The 18209-nt window shown below is 52.1% G+C and overlaps 1 protein-coding gene across 2 annotated transcripts in view; it reads right to left on the bottom strand.

Annotated features, from left to right (window-relative positions):
* IGF2R (insulin like growth factor 2 receptor) overlaps positions 1–18209 on the bottom strand; it is a 103513-nt gene that overhangs the window by 44468 nt on the left and 40836 nt on the right. For both annotated transcript variants that reach the window (XM_042987463.1, XM_042987464.1), the window contains exons 7-15: positions 16891–16996; positions 14152–14314; positions 13802–13976; positions 12867–12970; positions 7226–7390; positions 4400–4540; positions 3017–3157; positions 1536–1673; positions 262–409 (exon numbers count right to left, since the gene is read on the bottom strand). In XM_042987463.1, the coding sequence (XP_042843397.1) occupies positions 262–409; positions 1536–1673; positions 3017–3157; positions 4400–4540; positions 7226–7390; positions 12867–12970; positions 13802–13976; positions 14152–14314; positions 16891–16996 (1281 nt within the window). The remainder of the gene's footprint in view (positions 1–261; positions 410–1535; positions 1674–3016; positions 3158–4399; positions 4541–7225; positions 7391–12866; positions 12971–13801; positions 13977–14151; positions 14315–16890; positions 16997–18209) is intronic.

The raw sequence follows: 18209 nt of genomic DNA, 5'->3' as shown, positions 1-18209 counted from the left end.
CCGTGTGCTAACTATCTCACAACCCAGAAATGCAAGCGACTCAGAAGGAATTATGTAAATTCCAAGGGTGTGGCCTGCTCCTCCTTATCCAGGATCTCAACCTCCTAGCATCCTCTGGTGTTTAGGTTTTTAGGCCAGGGCTTCTCAGTGTTTACTGTTCCTTGCAAAGCAATGATGTCAGTAGAGAACACACCTGTCCCTGAATATTTGTTAGCGCAAGATACCTAAGGAAAACCCGTAACTAAAAATAGTTACACTTGCCTTTTTGAAACTTGACAGGCTCCGGAGTCCGGCTGGCAGAAACTCACAGACACCGCACCACAAACATTTATGTAAAAGTCGTACTTCTCGGTCTCAACTTTATAGGCACCATTTTTCTTTGTGAGAGGTGATAAATCAAAAGAAAACCCTAAGGAAGAGTAAAAACAATGCCAATATGTAAGGTCAGTTGGACTACAGTCAAGAAGGTCAGCTGGGGGGCGCCTGGGTGGCTCAGTCGGTTAAGCGTTCGACTTCGGCTCAGGTCATGATCTCACGGTTCGTGGGTTTGAGCCCCTCTGTGCTGACAGCTCAGAGCCTGGAGCCTGTTTCAGATTCTGTGTCTCCCTCTCTCTCTGCCCCTCCCCTGCTCGCACTCTCCCTCTGTCTCAAAAATAAATAAACATTAAAAAAAAAAAATTAAAAAAAAAAAAAGAAGGTCAGTTGGACCACAGGCCCACCCAAGTTGGGCCCCAAGCCCGCAGCTTCAAAGAAAGTCTCCCCAGGAACCATCTGATGAGGGCAGGGAGATGCAAAATGGCAGAAAAGATGCCTTCCCCTCCAGGCCACCAGAGCTGCACCTACGGACATTTCCCCTGCACGTGGATTCACCACCACCAAGCCCCTTTTACTGCATTAACCTAAAAACCCAATTTGAAGCCCCTGGCTGGCCTCAAATGCTGGCGGAATAAACCACCAGTGTGTTCAAAGCTGTATGACCACAACACAGCGTGACCTTCTTGAGAAGTCTAAGGTAGGTTTCTGGGTCACTAAACTTCTGCAAAAAGCCTTCACAAACACGGTTCTTTTCTTGGGATCTTCAAGTTTTGCATTCAGCAAACCTACCTGCACCATGATTTAAGAGGTAGGTTTTTTACGATCTCAACCTCAAATGTCCAATTTTCAAAATTTTTGCATTAATGTAATCCTGAAGCAGGTTATCTCTAAAACTTTCCTAGAAAATATTTAAGGAAGGGGCGCCTGGGTGGCTCAGTCGGTTGAGCGTCCGACTTCGGCTCAGGTCATGATCTCACGGTCTGTGAGTTTGAGCCCCGCGTCGGGCTCTGTGCTGACAGCTCAGAGCCCGGAGCCTGCTTCAGATTCTGCGTCTTCCTCTCTCTGCCCCTCCTCCACTCACTCTCTCTCTCTCTCTCTCTCTCTCTCTCAAAAATAAACTTTAAAAAAAAGAAAATATTTAAGTTAAAAAACAAACAAACAAACCCTGAGCAGTTCCAGGAGGTACCAAAGCACCAAAGGTATTACGTGGGCACACGCACCTGCCTGGGAATCAAAGACCGTGCAGTTCTCGCCCTCTGTCTTGGACAGTACACAGGCAGCAGCTGTGTGCCACTCAAACCCATAGAAGCAGCCACCATCCCCAGAGGTTGTCAACACCGGAGCGCTTTCTAGATCACCTGTCAACGAGGAAGAAGAATGAGATCGCTAATCATTCCTAGTCTAAAAACAGTCCCACAAACACCGTGATTCTGCTTCCTTGAGGTCCTGAGAGCAATCAAACCTACAGAGGCAGAAAGAGGGGGGTTACCGAGGGCTGGGGCAGGAGGGGGGGCATTAGTGTCCAGCAGGGGCAGAGTCCACTCAAGAAGATGAGAACGTTCTGGAGACGGACAATGGTGATGGCTGCACAACCCTGAATGTCCTCCATGCCCCTGGACTATACACTTTAATAAACGTTAACGGGCGCCTGGGCGGCTCCATTGGTTCAGCGTCCGACTTCAGCTCAGGTCATGCTCTCACAGCTCATGAGTTCGAGCCCCGCGTCAGGCTCTGTGCTGACAGCTTAGAGCCTGGAGCCTGCTTCAGATTCTGTGTCTCTCTCTCTTTCTCTGCCCCTCCCCCACTCACACGTGCTCACGCACTCTCTCTCTCTCTCAAAAAATAAATAAACGTTAAAAAAATTTTTTTAAACTTTAAAAAAGTTGAATTTCACATCATGTATTTTACTACAGTTTCTTAAAAATGCTAAATTTCACATTATGTATATTCTACCACAATTTAAAAAACACTCAAAACCAAAAAATAGTCCTAGCCCTTGACCTTATCCCACAGCTGGGCACTTATCCAAAGAAAATCTTGCAGCAGGAGGTAGACAGGGATACGCAACAGCACCATCACCCACACTGGAAACATGCGATTAACCCAACAATAGGGGAAATGCTTAAAAATAGTAAGACCAAACCATTATCAACGAGGGAGTCCCTAAAAATTAGTAATATAAACTGTGAGACACAGAAGAGCATTCACAAAATACATGTTTTGAGGAACACTTTCCAAAAACGCGTGACTACATATAGCTTTGACCCCGTAAAAACAATGTAAACCTATAAATACAGGCGGGCGAAGGAGAGCATTGTGTTTAGATGTGAGATCCTGGGCAACACTTTTAAACCGCGTACGGTCCCCCACCTTTGGAAGAAGGTCAACAGCCAGCATGGCGACTCTCGGTATCAGTCCTCAGGAAGAGGAAGCTGAGCCGAGACCCGTAACTCATTTGGAACACTGCAACACAACTCTCTCGACACCATGTGGTTTCTCCATTTCTGGACTGGTTTGGGGTGGGGGTGGGGGATCAAATCCAAGAGACTACCACTAGAGGTTCTAGAACCTGAAACGCTCAGCACAACCCCTTTCTACCTCCCCTCTTGGCAGCGGCCCAAGAGAAACAAAGAACGCAGGCACACCTGTGGCAAAAGCCACTAAAACATCCCGCCTTTTCCCATTTTTTAAAATGTTTTACCTGGCTTGCACACAAGTGTTATGTTGGTTGTTATTTTCTTATGGCCACAATCATCACCGTCTGAATACGAGAGTTGAATGTTTCCTTTCTCTTTTGTGGGAGAAGAAATAAATTTGCCTAGATTTTTAAATCCACTCTTATCTGGAAAAGAAAAACGGGAAAAAAAAAAAACAAACAGGACACGTGATTAAAAATGATAATGATGCCGATGAAGAGGTATATAAAAATCAGCCAGGAACCACCAGCAGGTGCGCCGTGGTCCATTCCCCAACCGCATAACCTGGCCCCATGGTCGGTGGGTTTTTCTTGAGTGACTGGTTTGGCCAGGCAATGGCAGCCACACGGGGGATGCCAAGGCCACCTCCGGGCTGAGTAGGAAAAGCGCAGCAACGATAAACAACGTCCTCCAGGGGCAGGCAAGGAGGACAGCAAGCTCTCGTGTCACACCATCCAATGAAGCAACACCGTTCCCCTATTTTCAGGGCCTCGGCTCCCCCCGAGACACAAGGCCTTTTGGAAGCACAGCCAAGAGACTAGAGTCTGTCCCATGACCAAAGCGGAAACTAACTGAACCCGCTCAGCAAGCCAGGCAGGGGACTATTTCATTCCTGGTTCAGTTGACTTTGACTAGGAAGCATTGAAGTTGTCCCCCGTCCTTCTTAAACAGTGGCAGGGGCACACCCGGACCTGCTCCCAAGGACACATCACCAATTCTGGAAACTGGGGCAATCCCGAACACCCGACCTGAGTTCACAATTCCTTGTCTAAGGTTAGAAACAGATTTTGATCCCTCTCCCTGCCTCTCATCTTCGGGGCGAGTCTTAAGGGACAACGAACATGCTGCAGATCTGTATCACACTGAGAGGTCTCCTCGGGAAAGCCGGAGGACCAACAAAACTACTGCAGAAAGAACCCTCGGGGATACAAGTACTCATATGAAGAGAACGATGAGAGCTCGCTTGCCTTAAGGCCTAACTTATTAACAATTACAGGCAGTCAAGCTGTTAAATAAAAAAAAAAAGCCTCAAAATCAGTTTTACACAAGTACTGGCAAGGTTACTCTTCAAGCTGCAAAGTGAAGAGATAATCTAGTAACTCCCAGCGTGGTTCCTTCTGTTCCCGGCTATGGTGTCAGCCGACATCAGGAGGCTCTGGCCGACGTCAGGACACGGAAGTGCTATAGCTGCCAGAGCACAACGAGCAGTTACCTACATTTGAATCATCACCTCTTTTTCTTTATCACCCTGTGGACGCTGAACTGAGACAGAGGAGATGTGCATAAACCACAGGAAGATTTCCTAACTGGCTCCGAACCGGATGCCGCCGAGCTCCACACGCCTGCAGGGAAACCGCCACCGCGACCCCTGCTCTGGGCACACTCACCCACAGAGCACACGGCCGCGTCTTCGGGACAGCCTCTGGCCTGGCCTTCCTGCAGCACTTTGTGGCAGATGTTAACGAAGAAATGCTTCTTGTCTGTTTCTCTCTGGCTGCCATCCACGGCTTCCCAATTTCGTTCCAGTTCTGTAATTTAAAAAGAAAAAAAAGAATCTGCTTTTAGCCAAAGGCTAAAAGTCACACCGTAAATGGTGATTAAGCCAAAGGAAAAGGCCCAAAGCTCACCGGACATGAAACTCACATTTCTGGACGCGGGCAGACGGAGACACAGAGACTCACCAAGATTCTCAGGCTTCTCACTTAATGTGACGGAAACAAACCTCCTCGGAAGAGCAGGCTCAACAGAAGTAGGCAGAGAGTGTGAAATCAGAAACAGAAGAGCAGGGGCGCCTGGGTGGCTCAGTCGGTTGGGCATCCGACTTTGGCTCAGGTCGTGATCTCAGGGTTTGTGGGTTCAAGCCCCGCATCAAGCTCTGTGGTGATAGCTCAGAGCCTGGAGCCTGTTTCGGATTCTGTGTCTCCCTCTTGCTCTGTCCCTCCCCAACTCACATTCTGGTCTGTCTCCCTCTCCCTCTCTCTCAAAAATAAACACACACATACACACACACACACACACACACACACACACACACACACACACAAAAAGCAAATCAGGACGGCAGACCGTGCCTTGGAAGGCAGAACGCCATGCCATTGGTAACGCGCCCTCCTCCGACCCCCAGGAAGGCTCAAGAAAGCTGCCATGTCTCCCACACCAGCAGACCGAGCGTGGGGCATGCTTGCCTTCTGGGAGATCACAGGACACCGAGGTCCCTGAGCTCAAACAGCTCGTGATGCGCTCCTTTATGAGCAGGATCAGGACTCCACGGAAGGTCGAGGGAGCACACGTGAGTGCTGAGAGCAAGACCACAAACCGACGGTGTTCCCAGAACAGCCGCCGAAGGGGTGAAGGAGAGCTGCGTGTGAAGGGCATACAGAACCGGGGTTCAGAGGGGGAAGCCCGCCGCCCGTCGGAAGTAACACAGTTACTCTGAAGCTCTATGTGCCGCTGTCGACAACCCAGAAGAACCCACAGATGCTTGCACAAACACAAATGAGGACAAGGACACAGGGAGCGAAGTGGGCTGACAAGCCAGAAGACGGGAGGACAGTTTGAAGCCGGCAAGGAAGGAGCTCAGCTCTTGCTCGAGGCAATCCTTAGCGGTCTGCACGAACTCCCAGAAATACCCGTGTCCCAGGAGAGCCCGCGTGGCGGCCCACCCTGGGGGACAGAGTGCACGTATCTCTGCGTCCCGCACAGGCCCCTGGCCCCATGTGCATCCCGCACACAACAACAAGGCTGAACAGAGGGATCTAACAGCACCGCTCAGTTTACCGCAACACAAGTGAGGCCCGAGGAGGCAGGCAAATCGCTCACGTACACACAGCTGGATGCTCTCCTTCCACCGCACAAAGCCTGTCTCTTCCCGAACACACACGCACCAGAACTTCCCCATGGCACCCTTCCCAGCTTAACGGGTGCCGAGCTACTAACGCACAAAGGACATTTGCTTCCGAGGCAAACGCGCCGACACTGAACGTTTATAGACATCTCGTGTTCAAAAAGAAGCTCTCCAGCACTCCACAAGAGAGGAATCCCTTTTTCTAATATTATACTGCCCAAACCAGATGGGGACTCAGAACACATGAGTCATCGCTCCTACTGCATGGGCGATTCTGGGACTTGAGGCGAGCCGTTCTCTCTCCGTTAGGTATTCTCTCTATGCTGTTCGCTTCTACAGATACTGAATTCCAGGGCTGCTAAAAGGGTAAAACTAAAAATGTCCCCACTGGATTCCATCTCCCTGATGGGAACCCCCATTCTTAGTCCTCAATCTCCCGGCCCTCGGGGAAGTTATGGGAAGTTAGAAGGCCTGGGGCAGGCCTGGGGCATGCTCACCAGGTTTGCTCCTGTGACCCCAGGACCCTGTCTGGCACCTGCCACGTAACCAACGCTCAACACCACCTGCTGTGCAGACTCATAACACCCATCTTGGCCGGTGTCTACGGTGAAGCCAGGCCTCGGTGACAAAGCTCATCACACTGATGGAGCAAGAGACATGGCATCCAAAGGCTCCCGCACCCTTTCTCCCTTCAGCCTTACAAGAGCATCTGAGGGTGGATGGGGATTGCAGACCCCACTTTAGAGACAGGAAAGCATGGTCAAAGTACAGCTGACCCCGGCCCCACCGGCCCTCACACGCGGTGTTCAAGCCCGCAAGCCCGACAGTCCAGGTGTGAGGCGGAAACACTACCTACTTGAAGGCTGCCTTAAGACTCTAAATTCTGCTTTTATTTTTTTTTCCAGAGACATAATCGACACACAACCTTGTACTTGTTCTGCGTGAACACAGTGTGCATCTGCTATGAGAGCATCACTGCGTTGCATTAACATCCAGCACCACACGCACAGACGCGTGCACGTGAGATGGCAAGTTTCAACATCTACTTCCTTAGCAACAAGAATAGAGATCTAAAATAAAAGACGTTCTAATCACAAAGCACAAGGCCCGGCCCTTGGCAGTTCTGCCTCAACTCTCCCAACTGGAGGAGCAATGCCAACCTCGAGCTGAGATCGTCTGCCTCCTCATTCGTTCAGCGTCACGTCTAACAATTCGTGCTGCTGCGCGAGAAGGGGAGAAAGGCCAGGATACGATTAGTTGACCGCTGAAGAAAACAGTAGGAGCCTCTCGGAATGCGTTCACGGTTAAGAGACGAGAGAACGCCCCCGCCAGCACGCGGACTGGCCTCCAGGGCGCACGGGACACCTACCTGAGTGCCGAGCCAGCGCAGACAGGTCATAGCGCTTCTTGTCCTCGGTCACACTGCAGAGGAGGTCCTCCTTCTCCTTGATGCAGGCGTACTTGGTGTCCCACGTGAAGAAGTAGGTGCAGTCTACCTCCCCAGTGAAGATGGGCTCTCCTTTCCCGTCATTACCTGTGCCATTGGAGAAGGAAGGAAAGCCACTCGATTACGTGACCAAAACCTAGGGATGTCAGCCGACAAGGACACCAGCACCAGCTGGGCAGTTAAACTCCAGTCCCCAAGCCCAGACATCAGAGGCGCCGGAGATTCAAGAGGCTTCTCTGGAGTTTCCATCATCAACCCCTCAACAGGCCAGTAGGCTGTTGACAGCACATTCACCAAGGACATGAAAGGGGTGCTGATGAGGACCGTGTAAGCCACCAGGCAGGGCTTGCTGCACACGGACTGTGGTCAGCCCCCAAAGGGCTCATGAACATCCTGCGGGCTCTACGAGCACCACTGGGTTTCTGATGTGGTTTCGGGCAGGGGGAGTTCCCTGCGATCCAGCCCTAGACCGAAAGGAAAGAGTCACAACGGACAGCCGCCCCACGGAAGCGTGCGAGGCCTACGCAGCCTCACAGCTCAGAGGCACGCGTCCAGACACCCCAGTATCCTCGGCCCTCAGGCCCCCATCACATGTGTATGCCTCCAACACCCTACCCTAACCGGTGCTCTGGTCCCCACAGCTCCAGGGAGCTCCGACAGGTCAGCTCCGGTCTGAAAGCCAGCTCTCCGTGGGCCACTTCTCTGATCCACGTAGCCTGGGATTCGGTGAACTTTGGTAATTTTTCCCTTACTAGAAATACTATCCCCTCGCCTTTCCAGGCTGGTCAACCGCTGGCACAGAGCTCCGTTTTCCACCCCTTGATGGTTTAATAATCTTCCTCTGGACCTCCTACATGATGTGCCTTTCTTGAGGTTTGGGGTGCCCTGAAGTGCACAATGTTCTAAAGGAAAGGGAAATAATATTTTGTACCAAGGGCAAATGATGTTTTGATTGCAATTTCTCTTAAATCTTCACTATTATAAACATTATAATTATAATACCAGCAGGAACAGCTAACCTGTACTGAGCACAATCTGAGCCAGGCACTGAGCGTTTAAGTGCTACGGGGGGATGGCTGCAGAAAACAAGTTCCGGGTCAAGTACTTTATATACGTCGGCATGTTTAATCCTGAAACCCTGTGGCACAGGTACAGTTGTAGCCCCGTTTCTACAGGTTAAGGGGGGCTAAATAATTTGCCTATGGTTTCATAGCTAGAAAGCAGAGGAGCCAGGATTCAAACCCAGACAGTCTGGCCCCAGAGCCAGGCTCATAACCATAACCACAAGGCAATACTTCCCCACACTCCTGTGGGTTTTTTTTTTCCTTCTCTTTGAAACGTACACACTTTAAGCCGTTCTTTTTAAGCAGCAGCGCTCCCAGCTTCCCTTTCGACGAGGAGCCCACCCCCTCTAGTCAGCACCGCGCTGCCCTCCCTCCCTCCCTCCATCTTGCGGCCCACCCAGCAGTGAAACTCCTTTGTCTCTTCACCCCACCCACATGACTGCCGCACAGCTTACTCCTACGGGATTTGTATCTCACTGTCTGGAAAAGACTCGTGTTTCCCACATTTCTCTTTTCCCAGGTAAGTTTACAAACCGTTAAATAATACCAGGGATGGTTCCGGTATCCATCCCCACTCTGGAGCTGGTTCTGCCTCTGAAACTTACTAGTAACGAGGGAGAGCCAGTTTTACACGACCACCGGCCTGCATCGTACCTGTATTCTTATCACTCAGTGAATTTCGGAAGAATAGTAAGCTGCGACTCCCCAGCTCAAGGGCAAGTGCATTTCTCCAGCGGTGCCGAGTTGTTCTCTGCCTGCAGCACCATTTCACATCACACTATCGCAAAGACAAAACTACCTGCTCACCAAACTGGCTTAATTTTCCTCCCAGGTGCACAACTGAGCTACGTTTCCCAGCCCCCCCTTGCTTCTGAGGTCGGGCCATGCCACTTAGTTCTGGCCCATAACAAATGCTGCTCCCATTCCCCTTGAAGAGTCCTTCAAGGCCAAGTGTACAGACAGCAACAACCAGACGGGAGACACAAGACGACCGTGTGGAGCAGAGTCCCACATCCAGCCCCTCCGATGACCTGCTCTGAACGGAAGAAAATACACCTTTACTGTAATGAGTCGGTTAAATTCGTGAGTCGCTATTCCAAGATACTGCCCTTCGAAAAAAAAGATTTAATGTTCTTACCTGACAAGATCCCTGATAATAAGGAGCACACTGCAGCAAACGAGACGTAAGTTACTAAAACAAATGGTTGTGTGTATGGGTGTGTATGAGTGTACACAGATAGAGGGTAAAAGAATACATTTATGCACCCATGTGTCATGAGCATAAATGAGTCTTGGAGATCCCAGTTAAACCATAAACCACATTGTAAGACATAACCAATTAACACCCATTCACATGCAAAAATGACGTGACATTTATCCAAATAAAATCCACAAAGGACTTTTTCTCTGAAAACTCTACATTTAAATTTGAATGAAGCAATAACGAAGTAACCATACAGTCCACAGTTTGCTCTGAAGTTTGAAGAACCGAATCACAGAGCTGAAAGGAATCGGAAATACTTTATAATCCAACTCCAGCACGAGAACAGACTCCAAACCCCTCACAAAACATCTGGCGTCTCCCCCTCTGGTCTTTCCACCACCAGCCTAACCAACACAGGCTCGTAAGACACTGGGTTTTGGGCATCAGGGCATCTCCGTCGACCCTGTCGGCTCTGATAAAGGCTCTGAGGTCACGCGAAGGGAGGGCGGTGGGTGGCATGCTAGGATCCATCAGCAACGCACAAAGCAAATTTGGCAAAATATTAGCAACTGTTCAATAAAAAGTGGCAACTGTATGAGTTCTCACTGCAATATTCTTTCTACTTTCACACTTGGAAGTGAAGAAAATAGAAGAAAAAGACAGAAGAGGAGAAAATGGCCACTAGTATTCTTTTCGAGCCCGACTCATTGGGGCACTGGCGCTCGGGCACGAGTCCCTCCCTAGCAGCTCCAGACTACGTGCCCTTCTCAATATCCTCCTCACCTGCTGGGATCTTTTCAGATCACGACTCTATCCTCCCAGCACGCCCAAGTGACATCAGTGCGTGCATAAAGATCTCAGCCAAGTCGTTTATAAAAAGCCCAGAACAGAACAAGGTCAGAGGGAGGCTGGGACTACTGGAGTCGGCCAGCCAGGGGAGGGCGGGCGCCCTGGAGGCCTGCGGGCCTGGGGACGCGGAGGAAGAAACAGGATGTGTTTCCAGGCCCTGGGACACAGAGTAAGAAGGGCTGGACTTCAGAGACAGGTCCTAAGAGCTTGGAAGAGGTAAAGACGACGGAAGAAAGACGGGAATCTGGGGAGAGGTGAGGACGATGGAAGGAAGTCGGGAATCCGGCAAGAGCAGCGGGGCATTCAAACCACACGGGAGACCTACCCGCAGGCCACGCCCAAACCAGGCTCGTCCACCCCCCACCTCCAGTCCTTGGGACTCCACGCTGACTTCCGGAGAAAACCCAGCTCCTCTGCAGGACATATGAGCTTCTCACTCTCCTCTCTGGGGTCATCTGTAGCGGTGTTCTGAGGAGGCAGCTCTGACCTGCTTACACCTGCCCATATCCAGCCCTCAGCAGAGCTGCTCCCTCTCCCTCTGGTCCCCACGGCCACCCTACTGCTGCGCCCGGCTGACTCCTCCTGCGCACCCTGTGGGGCTCACCAGACAGTGCCTCCTCTTTCCCTAACCGCCCTGATCCTCACAGCTGCCCGCACCCCAGGCCGCTCTGACGAGGTCCCGGGCACAGTGCGTGCACGCGGCCCAGGTCCAGCCTACACGACCTGTACCACGGGCACCGTGCTCGCTCCCGCTGCATTTCCAGCCTCAACGCCAGGCAAATGTGTGGCCATCACGGCACCGCAGGCCTCGCGGGGTCTAGACATATGATAAGGACGAAACGTTTGTTGAACAAATCCACTTGAATATGGAAGTTCTCAAAAGGGACAGCAAAGAGATTCCTGGGCAAGACCGAGGGGCGCGGGAAGACAAGAGAGTTCGCGGCAAGGGGACAGGGTGGCACTTTGATTTGAAGCCTTCCCATCTGCTCTACCCCGGGCTCCCTCTCCGTTGCGCCCGCGGCGGCCTGCGAGAGCCTGGTGCCGATCACAGTCCCCCCGCCGACCTCCGTCACCATTGCGGACACGAGCTTCTGGAGCACAATTTATGTCGGGCACAGCTGCCTCTCCAGAGCCCTTGCTGAATCACACAGGAGCCTGCCTCGTGACCAACGGTCACAACTCTGCCATAGAAACACACAAAACAAACAGAACAAAGAGCCAGAAAGACCCTTGGGGGTGGAACAGCCTCGAGAGCTTCTGCGGCTGTAAGCCGACTGGAACCAGGCCAGGTCCAGAATGAGAGCTCTGTGCGGGGGCTCAGTCTGCCTGCGTGCACCTGGGTCACAGCCCGGAGGTCAATGGATAGGACGGCTCTTCGATGGTGATGGCATCCCATCACCTCCCTACAGATGCAAACCATGTCCAAGATCTCCAAGATATAGACAGCAGAGGGGCGCCTCAGTGGCTCAGTCAGTTAAGCATCTGGCGTCAGCTCGTGTCATGATCTCACAGTTTGTGAGTTCGAGCCCCACATCAGGCTCTCTGCTGTCAGTGCAGAGCCCATTTTGGATCCCCTGTTCCCTTCTCTCTCTGCCCCTCCCTTGTGCGCACCCTCTCTCTCAAAAATAGGCACATTTTGGGGGGCTCCTGGGTGGTTCGGTTGGTTGAGCATCTGACTTCAGCTCAAGTCATGATCTCGCAGTTCATGAGTTCGAGCCCCACATCGGGCTTGCTGCTGTCAGCACGGAGTCTGTTCCGGATCCTCTGTCCCCTCTCTGTCCCTCTCCCACTTGCGTGGGCACGCTCTCTTGCTCTCACTCGCTCTCTCCAAAATAAACGTTTTTAAAAAATGGAAAATAACATTTTTTTTAATTAAAAAAAAAAAAAACGATAGTAGCACATTTTGAAATGCCAGTGCCATTGTGACTTCAAGAAAGCTCATCCTAACCTCTCAGGAAAACCAGACATTCTGTTTAAACTCGCCCTGGGACCTTTCGCCACCCCCGCATCCAGCCTCTACCGCAGAGCCACTATTTGCAGAAAGGGTCGTCTTGAATCTTACTTCCCAAGAGAAGAGCTCTTTGTGACAACCCCCCGAGGGTGGTGAGCAGACCCACCCCTGCCAGACCTGCACACGCTTCGGTGCGAGCCAGAAGTCAGGACAGAAACGCCTTCCCGGCAAGCCCCGTGCTGGGCCCATTCCCAAAACAAACAGAGAGCAAAGGAAAATGGAAACAGGATGTGTGTGTCACTGGCGGCACGGGATGGAAGGGGTACTCCTGCCCGCTACAACAGAAAACCCCAGTCTGGGGACCAGCGGTGGCCACGTCCGAAGGAGAACGCCTGGCTGGTCCGTTCGGCATTCGGCTCCCAAGAACACTTACGTCCCAGGCACTACGACGAGCAAGGACGACCCCCCGCCCCTGCCCCCGCCCCCGGCACTCACCTGCAGTTTTATTGCACTCAAAGTTTATGACAGTCATCCGCTGGAAGCCTGAGCTGCATTCGTCGCCTCCAAAATATATCAAGGTGAGGTCTCCATCGGAGTATCTAGAGGTTTGCGACAAACACACACAGGTTTGGTAGAACCAAGAAAGAAACCTGAATTGTTACACGTTTCCACGTTAAGCCTTCTGCATACCATCAACAAATCAGTCCTGACAGAACAGCCAGCTCTCCGGGCAGCTGGGAAAAAAACATCTAAAGGAAATGAGTTCCAAATGTATGGGCCTGTCCTCTTACTTCAAAGTAATAGCTGGCTGGAAGAAAGCACTGAAGGTTTTGCTGTGAGCATGAAAACTCTTCCACTCTTGTTTCGGATTTTGTACAAAATAAATAAGGCCCGAGGAGCACGCGGTTTGTCTAGCGACTGCCACGGCACAGTCTTACCTGAGGGATCCTTGACCATACTTCTTTGCAGAGAGCTACATTTTCGTAATGCTTTTGTGAAGGTAACTACCAAGTTAAGGGCCACGGGAATCGTACTGAATGCATTTTCTTAGTGGTTTCAAACTTTTACTAATGCTAACGGCATTACAGATTCTCGAGCTGCCAGAGAAAAATCAGAACTCCTCAGAAACACGCGTTGTAAAATGCAAAGGCCAGAGCAACGGTAACCGAATTCAATGCCTCTCCGACAGGGTGGTCCCTTACAAACAACAGACGATAAATCGAACAGTGTTAACAGAAACGGCCTTATTGGAAAGCCAGGATCGCTGACAAATGGCAGCTCTCCTAAGTCAAACGGGAAGGAACGCTGGCTTAACGGGCCTGTGTGTACTTTACAGAAAATGGAAGGAGGAAGAAGATAAGGCGAGTCAGCTCGGTCTCACAAGAATAGACACAATGCACTCGAAAATGACGTGAAGACTGTTTACACACCGGAGGGTCTGATTCTGGTATTTTCCTGCTACTTTGACTTGAGTGGATTCGGACTTTTTCACTTGGCAAACGGCAGCTTCTTTCTTACTACAGAAAGACAATTCAACTTCTCCACAGACGTTCAAGTAAAACATATATTCCTTTCCGTCGGAAGTGTAGTAAGAGGAGGATGAAGCTAAGGAAAGGGGACGAGAGGAGGAGAGACGCGGTTACGTGAGCAGGTGCCAGAAAGCGGGGGCACTACCCGAGGCAGGCCTCACCCCTTCCTCACACACCCACCCCAGCGGCGGAGGCTACCCCGGCCGCTCGGCTCACGGTCCCCCTCCGGCTTCTCTTCAGAGCACCCTCACCTCTGTCCTGTCTGAGTGGCTGGAGGTCGACGGTGACCTCGTGCTGCTCGCTGCTCAGAGAACACGTTCTGCTTTCCAGATAATCTCTGTGGCATGCGTACTCAGTGACCCACTCGACTTCGTAGCGGCAATTGGATTTTGCCGTGAGCTTGGGAATGGTGCCCTATCAGGAACGGTTTGAAAAGAGCAAAATTAACGTTTTTACATGTCGACTTTCTATGCTTCTCAAAAACCCAAAGGTATGTTATGGTGTTGGGTTTCTACATTCTTCTGCTACTGTTTCCGAACAGTTCGATCACTTGGCGAGTAATAACTGTCTACCTGCGACCATTCTTGTCCTTCTCAGAGCCACGCTCAAGGTTCGGCCACTGCGACCACCCTGAACTCAAGGTCGCCTGACAGCCACAACCTCCACAGGCGGCCGTGACTTGCAAAGGCACGCGGTCTGTTCGCTCCTCTCGATCGGAGCTGAAAGGAGCAGGCCAGAGGAACCCCCGAGCTGAGCGGAAACCGCCGTGTATGCGCGTGTCTGGGCAGACGATCCGTGACCCCTGCCCTCAGGTTGTCAAAGTGGTCTTGGGCATACCTCACCTGCACACGAGTCGGCTCCCATCCCCAGGGGGAAGCCAGGGCATCACCCCCCACAAGCCTGAAGTCTGCCACTTTGCAGCCCAAGAGCTGCTTTCACAAGCGTAACCTCAGCCGCTCTCTTTGGAGTGACGAGGAAGGCTGCCACGCTCCTTCCAGGCCACACCGCCCCACGAACATTTCCCGAGCGCCTGTCACGTGCCAGGCACCGCGCGAAGGGCTGGGGCTACACACGTGGGTCGCAACTCCATCAGACGCGGAGAGCTGTGAGTCCAGCTCTGTCTGTCTGACTCAAAATCGAGGCTCCCACCGGCTGGCCTGGGGAAGCCGGACACTCGTGACGGGGTGCCGAGAGCTAAGTGAACGAAGACGGACGCAAAAGGCCCCAGCGTGCAAGGTTCGCGCATCGGACAGGCGCAGAAAGGGCCAATCACGGAGGCAGAAAGTCGACTAGCAGCTGCCAGGGCTGGGGGAGGAATGGGGACCGAACACCCGCCAGGCCCAGGCTTTCTTCTGGGATGACGGAGATGTCCTCACGTTCCACTGTGCCAGAGACTGCACTATTCTGTTAATGTGCTAATAGCCGTTACGCTGTCCTTGAAACAGGTTAATTTTATGCTAAGCAAACTCAGTAAAGCTTTTTTTTTTTTTTAAAGATCCATATGACAGGGTGAACATTTACTAAAAGTCCAGCTCCTAGGTACATTCCGTGAGCCTGCGTAAACACTTAAAGAGACCTTCGAGAGCAAAGGTGTCAAATGTCACCCGGTTCTGCGCGGTGAACGGTGCAGCTGGGAACGGACTCTCCCTCCACTAATAACAAACTGGCCTCCTTTCCGAAGGCCACGGAGTGCCTCGTATCCATGGAGGCACGTATCCGTGTCCACGGAGAAGAAAGGAGGGACACTCCCGATTCCCTTCGTTATGGTGGAGGGAACCGTTTCTCACTGAAAGCCCCAGCAGGCAGGGGACACACGAAGACCCCTGCCAGCTTAGATTCCACTCCACACCCGCAGGCGCCAGTGGAAAGCACACAGACTATTCCCCAGCGTTCGCCTCCAGCACCGAGGTCCGCTGCCGGCCAGGCAGGGCTCTCCCAAGCTGACACCACGTGGCCCTGGAAGTCTGGGGACACAAAATGGAAAGCTGGCCCGGACTCCACTTTTGTCTCCAAATCCCACACACACAAAACGGGCCGGCTGCCAGCCCGAAACCAGACCAAATTCCACGTTCGTTTGTGGGGCGGGGGGAGCACGGTTCCCTCGCGAAAGAATTCAGCTCCTCCCCCTTCATTCTATTATGAGGAGACAGAAATAAATGAGAGGAAAGCCCTACCCTTCCTCCCCGGGGGCTATCTCCCTCCATCAGCACCCCGCACCTGCTAGGACACTTGAACGGCAACGGACGCGTGCAACGCCACCGGGCACGGGCCCAAGGACAAGCAGACGCGGGCCCTACCCTCAAGGAGTTTACGAGTGTGCCAGAATTGAGGACCGGATGATGGGGTCATCGGCCGCGTGAGAGTGGGGGAGGAGGGGACGGAAGGCTTCGCTGCGAGGCCCTAGGAATAAGAACCTTCCTTCTGGCCACGAGTCTCCTACCTCCTTAGCCCCGCAACTCCAGCGTCTGGCCTGCACGGCCTCCGCCACGTCTGCAGAGCATCTGTTCTCATGCCTTGACTGTTTCCACAAACCCATTAGCTACTTTCACCTTGTCTCAGCCTAACAAATAATAGCCAGGGAGTCACAGGTTTGAGACTATACATATGGCCTTTCAAATACTCGTTCCAATCAGCGCTGCTATATAAACTTAAGAAATCTCTCCACGAACCGCTTAAAATCATCTCACACAAACTAGAACAAGACGCCTCCCTACATCAACACGCCATCCTACGTCGACATATGCACAGGCCCCTCCAGGCTGTCAAGAAAAAGCGAACACCAAGCCGTTGTCCCCCCGAGACCCTTGCACGTGCAGACGAGAGTCTGTCCCCACAGGCACATCTTCCTGGATATTCCACTGATGCATCTTTTCCCAGCCGGCTGTCTCCTGCCCCCAGACCCGCCGCCCTGGCCCGCCCCGAGATGTGCTCGCTCGGCCGGTCCCCACTGACACGAGCTGCCAGGAAGCCCTCCGAGGCAAGCCACTCACCTCTCTGCGCTCCGACGGGCAGACAAACGTGATCGTCACCGCCGGGCTGTGACCATCACAGAAGTCTAGCTCCCCGGCCTCTTCTTTCATGTAACTCAGGACAAGCCTGGACGACACACGTTTGGAAAAGAGGGTTGTGAAAGTATGAATTAGATTCACATTAATCTGCTTCCCTGAGTATTCCGCACGCTCCTTTGGGGGAGGGGGGAACAGAAGAAACACTGAAATATAAAGGAAACCGCAGCGCAAAATAACTCCAATCTCCATTCTAAAAAACTGTTTTACTTAAGTAAACTTCAGTGAATACTGTTCTCTTTTTAAAAATAAATAAAACGACTGACGTGTAAATTTAAATACTAAGAAAAGCCGCTTGAGTAAGACAAACAAGACTATAAACGATCTGAGAAAACAAAACAAACACAGCCGAGCGGCCGAGTGCATCTCTGTCCACGAGGCTGCACGACCACTTCTCTACACAGCGGCTTGTCAGTGCAGGCCAAGGTCTCTTCTCCTCTAACCTGAAGACGGCCAAGTGCCACAGCCGTCCTGCCCTCCCGTGGCCAGGCGAGCCTGGGCCACCGGTCTGTGTGCTGGCCTCCCCGCGGGATGTGCCCGCGGCTCCAGGGCTGACGGTCACAGAACACCCGAAAACAGATGACCTTCCTCTTCTCTGAAAAGCTCTAGCTTTCATTCAATGCCCACGTTTTACAAAGTCCCCTCTCCTGCATGAGGAGTCACCCACCTGTCACTTAGGACAACGGGACGGGCTGAACTGTGTCCCTCTAAAATTCATATGCCGAAGCCCTAATCCCCCAGTGCCTTGGCATGTGACGGTATTTGAAGACAGGGTGAGTAAGTGACAACGAGGCCACAGGGAGGATGTGAGGAGCTAATCAGACACGACTGGTGTCAGTATCAGAAGGAGAGACCAGAACACAGACACAAAGAGGAAACGACCAGGTGAGGACACAGGGAGAAGGCGGCCGTCTACGAGTCAAGGAGAAAGGTCTCAGAAGAAACCCGGCCTCCCTGCACCTTGGACCTCCCAGCCTCCAGAACTGAAAGGAAACCGGTTTCTGTGGTTGAAGCCAGCCTACGGCACGCTGTCATGGCAGCCCTGGCAAACTAACACAAACACATGTACAGAAACCTCCCAAATGTTCTTAAACTTAGGTGATGCTCCGACATTTTCTGTGGACAGAAGCGCCCACCCTGACGCACCATCAGTTCCATGCTAGAACAGCCACGATGAGCCATCTACCAAAGGCCCCTGGAAGCCAAGACGTGATCGAAGCCGTGGTCATGTGGGACACACTGGA

The sequence above is a fragment of the Panthera tigris genome, chromosome B2, assembly GCF_018350195.1.
Source record: "Panthera tigris isolate Pti1 chromosome B2, P.tigris_Pti1_mat1.1, whole genome shotgun sequence".
Lineage (NCBI taxonomy): Eukaryota > Metazoa > Chordata > Mammalia > Carnivora > Felidae > Panthera > Panthera tigris.
The sequence above is the reverse complement of the archived record's forward strand: the minus strand, read 5'-3'. Positions and strand labels throughout refer to the sequence as shown.